Genomic DNA, 16,454 nt, shown 5'->3' with positions numbered 1-16,454 from the left:
GGAGGGGGAAGCCTCTCGGCGGCTGGCGGCCCGACGCGCGTGCGCGCTCCCCTCGGGCCCCCGCCCTCGCCCTCCTCCTCCTCCTCCTCCTCGGCCTCCTCCCTCTTCCCCGCCTCCTCCCGGCCGCCGGCGAGTTGGCGGCGCTTTGTGACGCCGGCGCGTGTCCCCCGCCCTACGAGAAGCCAGCGGCTGTGAGGATCGAGGGCCGGCTGCATGGGATTGCCTTGGCCCAAAAATGACGGTTGTGCATCGCGGCTCGGGGGGTCCAGTTGTGCATCGCGGCTCGGGGGTTCCAGAGGCAGGCCCCGGAAGGGACCTCCTCGGCGACCTCCGCTGTCAGTGATCTCCCTTCCCACTCTGTGTATCCGTAGGCCTCCGCCAACTGGCCTGGTCCTCTGCGATACCTAGGTCGTGGCTCCTGCACATAGTAGGTGCTTGAAGAGGAAGTGCTGAGAATGTAGGGCAGAGATTTCCAGTCATCTCTCTCCCGTAGACCAGGGTGCCTTTGTGTCCTCACCTTAGGAGGAGGCAGTTTCCCATACGACAAATAAGGAAAGGTTGATAGGCCCAGTCCTTACTTCCCTCCTTTACTACAAAGAGGAAGTCATGAGGAAAGAGAAATAATAGACTGAAGCTGGGTTCCTGGCCCTTCTCAGTGATTTGCAGCGAGTGCTATGGCTCTCTCTCAGTAGTTTAACCCTTCGTTAAAGTACCGTGGTTACACTTTGGTCCCCTGTAGGTCCTTTCAGGTGGACTGTCCAACCTACAACTGGGAGATTTCATGAGATAATCACGACTGAGGTGAGATGTGGAGACAGTCTTCCATCCCCGTGATATAGACTATTCTTTCTCTTGGGAAGGCATGTCTTCTGATAACTGCCCAAGTCATTTCCCAGAAAGGCCAACATACTGTGAGAGTACCACACACAATTTGGAGATCAAAAAGATCTTGATTCCTCTCCTGGCTCACCATTTATATTACCTCTCCCTGTTTCATTAGCTTCTGTAAAAGGGGGTTAATTACAACTAACAGAAGCAATTGTAATGATTAAATGAGATCATCTATGTATAGCTTAGTGACTGGCACATGGTAAATGATCTATAAATAGAAGTTTCAAAGAAAGAAACATTTTAAAGGTATAGCTATATTCCAGATACCATCCTTCATTTTTTTAGTAGACTTTATTATGTTTTGTTTAGATTTTTGCCATAAGGCACATTCACTCACCCCTGAGGAAGAGAGAGAGGGAAAGTGAGAAATCCCCCCACCTACCCTCCCCGAAATGGTCAGCCAGGAATCTCTCTTCATCCATTATCATCTCTGGACTTGGGGTACTCACTCACTTGCTCAGTGGGATTTTCTTTCTTTTTAATTTTTTTTTACATTTTATTTATTCATTTATTTTCAGTTGACCAGAGAAAGACATACAGAGAGAAGGAAAGGGAGAAAGTAAGCCACCAGATCCAGGAATTGAACCATGGTCGGCCATGTTGGAGTGTCCAGCGCCCTAGCCACCACGGCCCTACTCAGTGGGATTTTCAAGCCTATCAGCAATGTGGGAGTCTACTGCCTTAACCACCACACCACCTGCCGGCCACTATAGACTTTACTTTTACAACATTTTTGCATTTATAGATACCTTGATAAGACTATGCGGTTTTCATATACCTAGCACCCAATGTTCCTATTTTTAGCATCTAACATTAGTTCATTTATTATCATTAATGAGCTAATATTGATATATTACTCTAACTAAAGTTCATATTTTATTTACATTTCCATAGTTTTTACCTAATATCCTTTTTCTATTCAAAGTTCCCATCCAGGATATCACACTTCTTTTGGTTTTCATGTTTCTTTAAACTCCTCTTGACTGACCATTTCTTAGATTTTTTTTTTTTTATGATCTTGATAGTTTGAAGAGTATTGATCAAATATTTTTTAGACTGTTCCTCAAATGAGATTCCTAATGTTTGTCTCATGAGGGTGTGTGTTTTTGAGAGGAGGATCAGAGGTAAACATGCCATTTCATTACACCATATCAAAGTCACATAATAGCAGCATGACTTAACAGTGCTGATGTTGACCTGATCACCTGTCTCAGTAATGTTAGGCCTCTCCACTGTAAAGTTACTCTCTTCCTACCTACCCCCTTTCTATACTGTAGTGTTTTGAAGGAAATCACAATGAATAATTGACAAGTAAGGAGCCTTTTCTTTTTTTTCCTCTTCCTTTTTTTTTTTTTTTTTTTTTTTGGTCTTTTTTTCCCCCTCAATGATGAGGTCTTGGTATTTTAAAGCATAAAACTCTTGTCCCTAATCTCCTCTCTAGGTCTTCAGGCTGAACTCCACTGGACTTAGAATTTGTCTCATAGGAGATGAAGTATCCTAGTTGATGTACCCTCTCCTCCCAAAGCAATGACATATGCTTTATTCTGGCATCCCCTTCTCCACTCGTTTTAGGGTCAAGAAGATTGCTGACCTGGAAACGTGGGAGAGGATGTTGACACCTTTAATAGCAAGGCTGTAAGTAGACAAACAGGCAGAAAGTTCATCTTCAAAGCATTTCACCCACATTAACTCATCATGGCCCCACCCTGACCTGCAGATGATAGATACCTAGACTCACCCACTAGAAGCATACACCTTGACATCCAGACAGGAAGCTGCTCTCTGGGCTCAAATCCCTTCATGAACTCATACTAAGTATCTACTTTGGGCATGACCTAAACTGATAGGCTAGCAACTTGTGTTAATGAATTTTGTACTCAAGGTTCTTTATTCTCAGTTTACAGAAACTGGAATTCCACAGAAGTAGCTCCTGATTTTTTAACCTAGGGCAAGAAATTATTTATTAGCAGGCTGCAACTGTGTCTTATTCATCTCTGTATCCTCAGCAACCAACACACTATCTGACACAAAGTAGACACTAAGTAATTGTTCTCATAGACTGACAGCCAAGGGCAGGAAGACAATCAGTATCTCCCAATCAGTATCACTGAACCCTACCCTCCATTTCCACTTCTAATAGACTCTCAGGCACATAGTTGGTGCTGGGGACTATAAATACCATGACATATGCCATCTATGCCAATGTTTGACATATGTTAGGTGCTTGAAACACTCATATTTGTCAGAAGAATAAGTGGCAGAAACGACTTCCAAGAGTTTCATTTCCTCATCTTGTTTTGTAATGGCAGGTAGAGATCGACTTGACTGATTGGTGCCCTCTCGTGGTAAAGGAAACAATACCTACTCTCCTGATTGGGCATCAATCACCTGGTACTCACAGTGAGAAAAATGGAAGAGATGGGTATTTATTTTAAGAGGCCAATGTAATTTTTTGGGAACAGCAGTTGGCGTAATAGCTATGTTGCTGGACTCCCATGTAGCCAACCGTGGTTCAAGTCCCGGACCTGGTGGCTTAAACTCACACTGGGTGTGCCCAAGATAACTAGAGGAGAATGGAGAAGGGATTGCGCCATGGCCATCCCCCCAGGGAGGTGATTTCTTGCTTTCTGTCTCTATCTCTCTGTCTGGCGAACGCACGTGCCCTATAGCAAAAACCTCTCCAAAAAAAAAAAGAAAAAGAAAAACATTTATGAGGGGGTCTTCACAACGTTCATGGAATTTGACAATTTTTTTTTGTAAAGGTTAATTAAGACTGAGACTTTTTTTTGGGGGGGGTGGATTTTTGCTATAAGGTGTGTGCACTCACCAGAAAGACAGAGACAGACAGACAGAAAGCAAGAAATCACCCCGCAGGGAGGATGGCCACATGGCAATCCCTTCTCCTCCATTCTCTTCTCAGAATCTTGGGCATGCACACACACACCCCAGTGTGAGTTTAAGCCATTGGGTCCAGAACTCAAACCGTGGTCGACTACACGGGAATCCAGAGACATAGCCATTATGCCACCTGCTGGTCCCAAGATTGATACTTTTTTAAACTTTATTTATTTATTACTTAGTTTAATTTGACCAGAGAGGGACAGAGAGAGAGAGAGAGAGGTAAAGTGAGAAAGCAAGCCACCAGGTCTGGGACTCAAACCACAGTCGACCATGTGATGTCCACCGTTCCTAACCACCATGACACCTGCCAGCCCTGAAATATGACTATTATGCAAAAAACTGCACAGATTTTTTAAAAGTTTGCAACAAAATTAACTCTTACTTTAATTTCATTTTTCCACAAACTTTTGGAAGTCTGTAAGATGTAGACACTGCTATTAAGGAGCCACAATATACACAATATACTCTTTTTTTTTTCTTATAGCTTTTTTTTTCCAAGAAATTTTAAATTGTTTTATTTATCTTTATTTATTTATTTTTAATTTGACCAGAGAGGGACAAAGTGTGTGTGTGTTGCGGGGAGGGTAAGAAAAGAAGCCACCAGGTCTGGGACTCAAACCGTGGTCTGCCACATGGGAGTCCAGCGCTCTCAACCACCATGCCACCTATAGAGGTTTTTGCCTTAGGACAAGTGCACTTGCTGGAGAGAAAGACAATGAGAGGTAAAGTGAGAAATCATCCCCCATTGGTAATGGCCATGCCACAGTCCCTTCTCCATTCTCTTCCCAGGATCCTAGGCATGCACACACATGCGCCCAGTGTAACTTTCAAGCGTCTGGGTCTAGGACTCAATCCACAGTCAATCATGGGGGGGGGGTCCAGTGATGCAACCACTACATCATCTGCTGACCCCCAGGAGCCACCATATTTTTTGCCAGCTAGTGGCATGGTAGTTAAGGTGGCTGGATCCTACATGGCCAACTGTGCAGTTTGAGTCTCAAACCCACCAGTTTGAAAAACACATGTATATACATGTATGCCCAAAATCCAGAGAGGAGAATGGAGCAGGGATTGCAGCATGGCCATCCCCTCCAAAGGATGCTTTCTCACTTTCTCTCTCTCTCTGGTGAGCGTACACACCATCTAGCAAATTAAAAAGAATAAACAAAGGAGCCACAGTGTTACTGTAATAATAATGGCTAACATCTGTTGACTCAGCATATGACAGGTTCTTTACATACATCATTTCACTTACCCTGAACAAAAATCTATGATATGTTCGTTGTTAGAATTTATTACACTGAGTAGAGTTTAGCCTGAGTAAGGCTTAGAGAAGTTTAAAAAGTTACCCAGGTTTACTCTATAAATGATAGAACCTGGTGTTGACCTCAAATATCCTACTACAGTGTGATTGTTCTTAACCACCATGATGTAATGTACCTCGCCTAATACGCATATTGTAATCTATGGAGATCATAGCACCCATTCCCCCATGCTGTATTCCAATTATGTATTTACATTTTCTAGCCTCTGAAGTACTCTTTTTTTTAAAATAATTTTATTTATTCATTCATTTATTTTAATTTGAAGTACTCTTGAAAAAGAGTCATTTATTTATTCATTCATTTATTTTAATTTGAAGTACTCTTGAAAAAGAGTCATTTATTTATTCATTCATTTATTTTAATTTGAAGTACTCTTGAAAAAGAGTCATTTATTTATTCATTCATTTATTTTAATTTGAAGTTCTCTTGAAAAAGAGTCATTTATTTATTCATTCATTCTCTTTAGTTTTTTTCAAAGAATTATTTTATTTAACTTTTTTATTTATTTATTTATTTATTTATTTATTTATTTATTTATTTATTTTAATTTGACCAGAGAGGGACAGAGTGAGAGAGAGGGGGAAAATGAGAAAGCAAGTCACCAGGTCCAGTACTTGAACCATGTGAGAGTCCAGTGCCCCTAACCACCATGCCAACTGCTGACCCTGAGGTTTTTGGTTTTCCTTTTACAAATTTATAAGTTTTATTTACACTTAATTTTTGTACTTTGTCATTCTTTCTTTCACTCAATAAATACATATTAAATACCTCCTATGTAACAGGCTCTGTGCTAAAAGCCAGGGATGTAGTAGTAAATGAAAGAAATCACTAGTCCCTGTCCTCATGAGCTTATATTCTTTTTTTCTTTTTTCTGAGAGGTTTTTGCTTTAGGGCACATGCGCTCACCAGAGAGACAGAGACAGAGAGACAGAAAGCAAGAAATCACCCCCCAGGGAGGATGGCCACACCGCACTCCCTTCTCCTTCATTCTCCTCTCAGGATCTTGGGCATGCACGCACACGCACCCGGCATGAGTTTAAGCCACCAGATCCAGGACTCCAACCGTGGTCAACTACATGGGAGTCCAGCAATATAGGCATTAAGTCAATTGCTGATCCCTATTCTTGTTTTTGTTTTTTTTTAAGAATCACTTGCTTTGGGGTGCCAGCAGGTGACATGTTGACTGGGGTGCTGGACACTCCTACATGGCCAATCACAGTTCACGTCCTGGACTTGGTGGCTTGCTTTCTCGCTTTCTCTCTCTGACTCTCTCTGGTCAAATTAAAATAAGTAAATGAATAAATAAAATTAAATAAATAATTTTTTAAAAAGAATCACTTGTTTGAATTTTATTAATTATTATTATTTTAATTTAACCAGAGAGAGATGGTGTAGGGGGCAGCTAGAAAGCAAGCCACCAGGTCTGGGACTCGAACCATGGTTAGCCATGTGGGAGTCCAGTGCCTTAACCACCATGCCACCTGATGGCCCCCACGGAACTTATATTCTAATGGCTGGGACAGACACAGACAAAAACAAGTAGTTAGTAGATAAATAATATTGTTAATAGTTTTGGTGAGTATCAATGAAGGTGACTAAAGGAGTACCTAAAACTGAAAATGTTGGGACAGGATACAATTTTATTTTACTTCAGAATTATTTATTTTATTTATTATTATCATTATTATTATCATTTTAAATTTTCTATAGGGCCACATGAGCCCACCAGAAAGAGAGAGAAGGAAAGTGAGAAAGCAAGCTATCAGGTCTGGGACCAAAACCATTGCTGGGGATGTGGGCATCCAGTGCCACAACCAGCACACTGGATGCTGTCCCCAGGATACAATTTTAAATGTATGCAGTGTAGGAACAGGAGAAACCTCTGTGAAGTTACATTTACACACAGAGAGGGAACTGACCTGAGGGATGTGAGGGCAACAACAGTCTATGTTTGGGCCAGCAGGTGGCATAGTGGTTCAAGCGCTGGACTCCCACGTGACTGACAGTGGTTCAAGTCCTGGACCTAGCAGCCAGGCACGTATACATCTGTGCCAAAAATCCTGAGAAGAGAATGGAAGAGAAGGGCTTGAGACATGGCCAACCCCCTCCACACCCCGGGGGATGATTTCTCACTTTCTATCTCTCTCTGTCTCTCTGGCGAGTGCCCTATAGCAAAAATCTCTGTTTCTTTCTTTTCCTTTTTTTTTTTTTTTAAAGCAACAGTCTATGTCTTATTCATTCCTCTAATTTGGATACTATGACAATAAAAAAAAAATTCTTTTTTTTTTTTTTGAAGAGATGTTTGCTATAGGGCGCATGTGCTTGCCAGAAAGACAGAGAGACAGAGAGACAGAAAGCGAGAAATCACCTCCCAGGATGACCGCACCGCAATCCCTTCTCCTCCATTCTCCTCTCGGGATCTTGGGCATGCACGTATACGCACCCAGCGTGAATTTAAGCCACTGGATCCAGGACTCGAACCGCAGTTGAATACATGGATGTCCAGTGACATAGCCATGCGCCCTATATCAAAAACCTCTCCAAAAAAAGAAAAATAGAGGGAAAGTGAGAAAGCTTCCCTAGTGGTGAGTGATGACACCAAAATAACTTCTCAATTTCTCCCTCATTTTGAGATCTTGGGCACGTGCCTGCACACACACACACACACACACACACACACACACACAGACACACAGTATGTTTCTCAAGCTATTGGATCCAGAAATTGAAACACAATTGGCTCTGTGGGATACAGCTCAAGTAACCACCAGACCAGGACTGGCCCAGGGCTTGACATTTCTTAAATATCAATTTTTTACCATAGTACTTGACCATTCTTAGGTGTCAAATGAACAGTGAACTAAACTCTCAGTTCTTTAGTCTTTCTCAGACATAAATGGTTTTGCTTCTACTTCTCGGTCAATTCAAACTCAAATAATTTTTCAAGGCTTAGCATAGGACTTGTTCAATATCACCATGGTAATGTACTCCTCAGGAGAAACTGGATCCCACATGGTGACTGTGGTTCAAATTTCTAGTTAACCTGAAACATTTTGGACACGTGCATGAGTGCCAGGACCTGATAGGTTATAACGGCTGAAGAAAAGAGGATCACAGCAAATCTAGACCCCATGGGGGGTGCTTGTCTCTCTCTCCCTTTCTCATTCTCTTTCACATTCTCATATGCCTATGTTCTATCATGAATAAAGAAAAAAATATTTAAAGACCTAGCACAGGCCAGCTGGTAACATGGTGATTTAGATAGCTGGATCCCATATGGCTAAATGCATGGTTCAAGCCCTGACCCAGTGTCTTGAAAAACCCTCTGTGCCATGTGCGTGCGTGCCCAAAATCCCAAGAGAATGGAAGAGAAGGGATTGTGATGTGGCCAGCTCTTTGAGGCAGGGGTAGGAGGGTGGTTCTTTCTCACTTTCTTTCTCCCCTTCTCTGTTCCCTGTGAGTGCATGTAACATATAGCAGAAATAAATAAATAAATAGGCTTACCACAAGGTCTCCTCAAGAAAACTTTTTCCTAATCAAAACATACTCTGAACAAATAGGGCAGCAAAGTCAAAGGCCCAGGGAAAGAAAAGAGTAAGGAAGCTCCAAAGTAGTTCAATACAACTGGGAAATATGTGTTTATACACACACACACACACACACACACACACATATATATATACTTATATACATATGTTTATATGCACACACACCCACACACACACGAGGTATGTGCATGCTCAGAGAGAGAGAAAGACAGTGAGAAATTCTCCCTAGGGGGGCTGGTTACACCACAATCTCTTCTCCATTCTCTTCTCAGGATTTTTGGACATGCTTATACATGTGCCTGACATGATTTTTTAGGCCTGGAACAAGAACCAAACAGTTGACAAGTGTGATCCAGCCACCTTAACCTTCACGCCACCTGCTGACCCTAGGGCATAAAATCTGAGGAACACAATGTAAGAAACAAGGATGAATGATGTCTGTGGCTAAATTCTTTTTTTTTTTTTTTTTTTAAAATTATTTTTTTGGGGGCCAGCAGGGGGCGTTTTTTAAGAATTATTGTATTGGGGACCAGCAGGTGGCATGGTGGTTGAGGTGCTCAACACTCCCACGTGGCCAACCACGGTTAGAGTCTCGGACCTGGTGGCTTCCTTTCTCACTTTCCTGCTCTCTCTCTGTGTCTTTCTCTGGTCAAATTAAAATAAATAAAGGAATAAATAGAATAAAAATAAATCTTTAAAAAATATTTTATTGAATTTTATTTATTTATTTTAATTTGACCAGAGAGGGACAGAATGAGAGGGAGTGGGAAAGTGGTCAGCCATGTGGGAGTCCAGTGTCCTTAAGCTCCACGCCACCTGCCAACCCCCCATATTCATTTTTTTAGTAAACATTTATAAATTGAGTACCTACAATGTGATAAGCACTGGACATGTATATCTGGGTTTTGTTTTCATGGATTCACAGTAGCAAAGAAAGACAATTGATGAACAATTAAAAATTGCAGAAAGTAGGGACCAGCAGTTGGTGTAATGGCTATGTCGCTGGCCTCCCATGTAGTCAAACCTGGTTTGAGTCCTGGACCTAGTGGCTTGAACTCTCACTGGGCACGTGTGCGTGTATGCCCAAGATCCTGAGAGGAGAATGGAGGAGAAGGGATTGCGGCATGACCATCCCCCCTGGGGGGTGATTTCTCACTTCCTGTCTATCTCTGTCTTTCTGGTGAGTGCACGCACCCTAAACCAAAAACTTCTCCAGGAATAAAAAAAAAAAAGATTGCAGAAAGTATATGAAAATAAATTAGATAGTGAGATAAAGCATGTTTTAGAAAACATCTTAGTATATTTAGAAAACACATTTTAAGCCTTCAGTGGAGGCCGAACTAAAGAGCTGACATTTGAGGCCAGCAGATGGTGGTATGGTGGGTTAAGGCATTGGACTCCCACATGGCTGACAGTAGTGTGAGTCCTAGATCCAGCAGCTTGAATCTCATGGTGGGTGTGTGTGCACGTGTGCCCAAAAATCCCAGGAGAATGGTGAAGAAGGGATTGTAGTATGGTCATCCCCCCTGTGGAAGTAATTTCTTACTTTCCCTCTCACTGTCGCTGGTGAGCACACATATCCTATGGCAAAAACTGAAATAAAGAGGTGACATTTATGCTGAGAACTGAATAATGAAAAGGATAAAACAAAACAAGAAAGAGCATTCCAAGCAAAGCAAACAATTTAGGTAGGTCCTTAAGGTAAAAACTCAACACAACCAAAGCACTGAAAAAAGACTCATATTACTGGAGCTCAGTGAACAAGAGATGGAATAGCAAGAAAAATGATGGAGTAGCGAGGTAGGGGTATATTGCTCACCACTTTTAGAATTTGGCACATGTTGGTATTTTCTTCTAAGCCCCAATGAGAAAGTCACCAGTGAGGACCAGCAGATGGCAGAATATTTAAATTGCTGGACTCCCACATGGATGACCATGGGTCAAGTCTCAGACCCAGCAGCCTGAAACTCATGCTGGGCATGTGTGCATGCATGCCCAAGATCCTGAGAGGAGAATGGAAAAGGGATTGCAATGTGGCCATCCCCTCTCGGGGGTGATTTCTCTTTTCCTGTCTCTCTGTCTCTCCAGCAAGAGCATGTACCCTGTAGCAAGAATCTCTCCAAAAGCAAATTACAAAAAAAACAAAAACAAACAAAAGCAACTACAACAAAGTTCTTTAAACAGAGAAGTTGGGGCTGGGAGGTGGCATGGTGGTTAAGGGCGCTGGACTCCCACATGGCTGGCTGACTGTGGTTCAGGTCCTGGGCCTGGCAGCTTGTTCTCACTTCTTTTTCTCTCTCTCTCGCTCTATCCCTCTCTGGTCAAATTGAAATAAATAAATGGATAAATGAAGTCAAATAAAATAATTCTTTAAAAAAGTCATCAGTGACTTTTTTTTTAGAATATTTATCTAATTTTATTTGTTGTCGTTAGTATTTTTTAAATTTGACAATAGAGAGAGAGAAAGAGAAAGTGAAAAAGCAAGCTACCAGGTCCAGGACTCAAACCATGTTCAGTCATGTGGGAGTCCAGCTCCTTAACAACCACACCACCTGCCAGCCCCATCACTTGTGACTTTTAGAAAGGGTAGTGACATAATAGTATTTCTGTTCCAGAAAACTCATTGTGGTAGCTGTGTGGAAATGAATTGAAGGGGCCAGCAGGTGGCATAGTGGTCTCTGTCTGGTCAATTTTTTTTTTTAAGAATTATTTTTATTTAATTTTATTTATTAATTTATCTTATTTTAATTTGACCACACACACACACACACACAGATAGAGATAGAAATAGAGATAAAAAGAGAGAGAGAGAGAAAATGAGAAAGCAAGACGCCAGGTCCGGGACTTGAACTGTGGTCAGGTATCTGGGAGTATCTAGTGCCTTAATCACCATGCCACCTGCTGGCCCCCATGTCTGTTCAAATTTTTAAAAAATGAATAAGATAACAACTGGAGTTAAATTCTTAAAAAAAAAAAAAGAACAAAAATGGATTGAACATGATTTCCTAAGACAACTCTTGTGAAAGTTCCGTAAAAAAAAGCTATTGCATAAATTACCCTATGCTGTTAGAAATCAGGACAATGGGGACCAGCAGATGGTGTGGTGGTTAATTAAGGGTGCTGGACTCCCACATGGCCGACCATGGTTCAAGTACCACACCTGGTGACTTGTTTTCTCACTTTCTCTCTCTCTCATTCTGTCCCTCTCTGATTAAATAAATAAATACATAAAGTTAAATAACATAATAATAATTTTTTTAAAAAAAGAAAAAGTCAGGACAATGGGGATCAACAGGTGGCAGGGTGGTTAAGGCACTGAACACTCCCACATGGCTGACCATGGTTCAAATCCTTGGCCTGGAGACTTGATTTCTCACTTTTCCTCTCTCTCTCTCTCTCTCTCTCTCTGTCTCTCTCTCTGGTCAAATTAAAATAAATTAATAAATAAAGTTAAATAAAAAATAATTCATAAAAAAGATCTGGACAGTGATCACTGCTGGGGGTAGTGAGAGTAGTTACTAGAGAAAAGCATAGAGGGAGAGATTCTTTTTTTTTTTTGAGAGGTTTTCGCTATAGGGCGCGTGAGCTCGCCAGACAGACAGAGAGAGACAAAGAGATAAAAAGCAAGAAATCACTCCCCAGGGAGGATGACCACGCTGCAATCCCTTCTCCTCCATTCTCCTCTCAAGATCTTGGGCACACACACACACGTGGCCAGCGTGAGTTTTAAGCCTCCGGGTCCAGGACGCAAACTGCGGTCGACTACGTGAGAATCCAGCGACATAGCCATTACGCTAACTGCTGGTTCCCCTCAAGGGAGAGATTCTAAAAGTGCAAGGACTGTTCTGGGAGCTCGTTAAATGGATATGGTACTTTGTGAATATTTAAGCTGGGGCATTATGATATGTGAATTTTCCCAAGATACATATTATAACTTAATAAAAAATTAAAAAGAGGGACTAGCAGATGGGTAATGGTTACATTGCTGGATTCCCAATAGTCAACCATGATTGGAGTACTGGACCCATGGCCTAAAACTCACACCAGGTACGTGTGTGTGCGTGCCCAAAATCCCGAGAGAAGGGATTGCAGCATGGCCATCCCCCCCTGCTGAGTGATTTCTGACTTTCTGTCTCTCTGTCACTCCAGCAAGTGCACGTGCCTTATAGCAAAAATCTCTCAAAAGAAAGAAAAAAAATATTGAGGAAACTATCCTGTATACTCTAAAATGTCATCGGAGGACCAGATGGTGTAATAGTTTACATTGCTGGACTCCCACATGGCCAACCGTTTAGGTCCCACATCCAGGGACTTCAAAGGCACGCTGGGGTGCCAGTGGAGGAATTGCAGCATGGCCCTCCCCACCCCCTTGGGGGTGATATCTCACTTTCTATCTCTGTCTCTCTGGCAAATGCATGCCCCTATAGTAAAAAATCTTTCTTAAAAAGAAAAACTAAAAGCTGAAGAATTATTACAATAATCTAGACACAAGATTATTGATGTGCTGGCAACTGTGATTAGAATTGAAATCCAGGGGTGCCCACAGATGGCATAACAGTATTGTCATTGGACTCCCACATAGTTGACCACAGTTCAAGCCCTGGACCTGGCAGTCACACGAGGCATGTTTGTGCATGCTCAGGATCCCAGGAGAAGGGATTGTGGTGTGACCATCCCCCTAGGGTGTGATTTCTCACTTGCTGTCTCTAGGTCACCACACACGCCCTATAGCAAAATTCTAAAAAAAAAAGAAAAAAAAATTTAAGTTCAGGAGCTACAGCTTGAAACTCATACTAGGTGGGGCCAATACCTGGCCTGATGGTTGGGGTGCTAGACTCCCACATGGCTGATCACAGTTCAAGTCCCAGACCTGGCACTTTGCTTTCTCACTTTCTCTCTCTGGTGAGCATACATGCCCTATATCAAGTTTAAAAATAATGTGACCAGCACTTTGCATAACGGCTATGTCACTGGACTTCCATGTAGTCGACCACGGTTCGAGTCCTGGACCTGGTGGCTTAAACTCACGCCAGGCATGTGTGCCCAAGATCTGGAGAGGAGAGACGAGGAGAAGGGATTACAGCATGGCCATTCCCCCTGGGGGGGGTGTGTGATTTCTCTCTCTCTCTCTCTCTCTCCCCCTGTCTTTCTGGCGAGCGCACGCCCCTATAGCAAAAACCTCTCCCCCCTAAAAAAATAGAAATAACAGAACCAGCAAATGGTTAGATCACTTAATTCTCATATGGCAGACTGGTTTGAGTCCCTGACTTGGTGGCTTGAAACTCACACCAGTTGCATATGGCCAAAATCTTTTTTTTTTTTAATAGACCACAGATTAGTTTAACACCCATCATGCCATGAATTCATAGGGAATAGGTTCCAGTAGCTCAGGCTCCTTTCCATTGGTTCTCACAAAGTGTGCTTCTCTGGGTGGAGCAGGCTGGCGCTTTAGTTGAACCTAGCTACCTTTCTCTTTGGCTTCTTTCTCTTTTTCTGGTCATTTTCCTTCACACGTTTTAGGAAGCTATCTCTGCTCTTAGAATGTTTAATATGCTCAATACGCACATTGATTCTCTTGGCAAGAATCTTGCCCTTAACGTGTTTGTTTACATCAATGCCAACAGCATGCTGGGTAACACTGTAGACTCTTCCAGTTTTGCCATGGTAACATTTGTGGGGCATTCCTTTTTGAACAATACCCATTCCCTTGATGTCTACAATATCACCTTTCTTGTAGATTCACACATATGTCGCCAAAGGAACAACTCCATGTTTTCTAAATACTGGAAGATGGCAGTTCTGGCCAAAAGGTTGTGGCCAAAATCATAGGGTTAAAAAGGAGAAGATGGATTGTGGCCATCCTCCCTGGGGGATGATTTCTTGCTTTCTGTCTCTCTGGGCAGCGCACATGCTCTATAGCAAAAATCTAAAAAAAGTAATAATAAAAAAATTAAAAAAAAAAATCATGCCAAGCACCTGTGGGTGCATGTCCCAAATCCTAAAATGAGACTGGAGGAAAAGGTATAGCAGAGTGGCTAAACACCCCACGGCCCCCCCCCCCCCCCCCCCGGGGGGGGGGGGCGGGGGGGTTACTTTACACTTTATCTCTCTCTCTGATACACAGAAGCACCCTATAGCAAACAAAACAAAACAAAATAAAAAAATAGAGAAACAAAAAAGATATGTTTTGGAGGTAGAACTGACAAGAAACGGTGAATGAGGACAGAGGGAAGAATCATTGGTGTTAACAAACAACCCTCCACCAGAGGCCCCAAACCAGCTCCGCCTTCCGTTTGAACCCAAGTAGAGGAAGTGAAGCAAAGGAAGGACTTGCCAAGCTACCGGCAAACTTCCGGGCTCTCCTTGCGACGAGGCCGTAAATCTGAGAACTCCATTTGGCCCCTCCTCCAATGGGCGGGCATGAAGGGTAACGGGCCAATGGCGAGAGACTCACTGGGCAACAACCGAATGGCTCTGCAGTGGGTGGGGCCGTGCGGCCTGGGCTCTGCTAGACTAGCTCTCTGGTGTTCAGCGTCTCTGCCCACGTGGGAACCTAAGCTTTGTAGAACCGTCTTGAACCTAAAGTGCGGGAGAAAAACCTGCATCAGGAGTGATGGGACCGGCACCTGCCGGAGAGCGGCTGGGTGGAGCAGCTGGAGAGTCCGAGGTGGGTTCAGTAACTGGGAAAAAGGAAAGCACCAACGTTCGCTCTCTTGGCTTCAAGGCCGTAGATGGCTGGGCTTGACAGCTCGCGAGTGAGGGAGACCAGGGCGGCCCACTCTGGAGGAGCCTCATTTCCGCAAAGCCTCTGTCTTGGGGCGCTAGGCAGTCAGGGTTTACTACGGGAGATGGAATTTTATAATATTTGCATAGAAGCAATGAACCCTTCTGAGCTCTGCTCTCTTCGCGAGCTCAGCACCTCGAAATGAGACCCGCGGCTTGGATATTTTCCCGGACTAGGTCCTTCTTTGACTTTGAGCATTTGATATTCCGCTGCATCTCCAGCGGAGTTCGTTTCTCGACAGAACTTGTATTCAGTTCTGTGCCTCCTATTACCTCGTAAAAGGTTGGGCCAGCCCTGGTGCCCTACAGTAAGGCTCTCGAGTGTGTGGGATATAGAGGGGACAGGCATAGGACTAGAGAGAAAAAGATTTGGGATCTTGCACACCTGGGTCTGAATCCTGCTCGCAATCCATGTGTACTGATCGTGGAACCTTGAGCAAATGATGGATTTCCTTGAAGTAGCTTTTTGAGTAAATCTTCAAGGATTATTGTGACTATTGAATGACTTAGGGAATATATTCTCCAAGGCCGGGAGGATCTAGCTCCTTACATCAGTGAGCACTTAATGTATGCTGCCTCAATCTGGCTAACTAGGGAAGATGGAACCTGGGAGGATTTGAATAAACCAAGAGTAGACAGGGCGTTTTAGAAATCCCAGGCCTATGTTAGCAGCAGAGGAAACTTCAGGATCTAGGGTACCTGAAAATACAAGGAGCTTCGGCATTGCTTAGGGCAAAGCCCAGTCAGCTTCTCCTCCTAACAACTCCAAGCAGAGCTCCATGTTTGTGATGACAGATAGATAGACTTGGGGACCAGCAGGTGGTGTGGTGGTTAAGGTGCTGGACACTCCCACATGGCCAACTGTGGTTCAAGTCCTGGACCTACTGGCTTGCTTTCTCACTTTCCTTCTCTCTCTCTCTGTGTGTCTCTCTATGGTCAAATTAAAATAAGGGAATGAATAAATAAAATTAAATAAGTAAATATTTTTTAAAAAGGTAGACTCAAT

General features: G+C 43.0%; 1 protein-coding gene across 2 annotated transcripts in view; it reads left to right on the top strand.

The window, feature by feature from the left end:
• The first annotated feature begins 764 nt into the window (after positions 1 to 764).
• Positions 765 to 16,454, top strand: part of NOL6 (nucleolar protein 6) — a 31,957-nt gene continuing 16,267 nt past the window's right edge. The window contains exons 1-2 of one of the 2 annotated variants that reach the window (XM_027769809.1): positions 765 to 801; positions 2,464 to 2,526. Coding sequence is in view for 1 of the 2 variants with exons in the window: in XM_006143106.3 (XP_006143168.1) it covers positions 15,279 to 15,332 (54 nt within the window). In the remaining variant the exon portion in view is untranslated. Of the gene's footprint in view, positions 802 to 2,463; positions 2,527 to 15,159; positions 15,333 to 16,454 lie in introns of those variants that run through there. The other variant, XM_006143106.3, reaches the window with a different exon arrangement.

Source organism: Tupaia chinensis, unplaced genomic scaffold, assembly GCF_000334495.1.
Source record: "Tupaia chinensis unplaced genomic scaffold, TupChi_1.0 Scaffold000093_1, whole genome shotgun sequence".
Lineage (NCBI taxonomy): Eukaryota > Metazoa > Chordata > Mammalia > Scandentia > Tupaiidae > Tupaia > Tupaia belangeri.
Note: the sequence above shows the minus strand (reverse complement) of the source record. Positions and strands in the feature narration are given on the sequence as shown.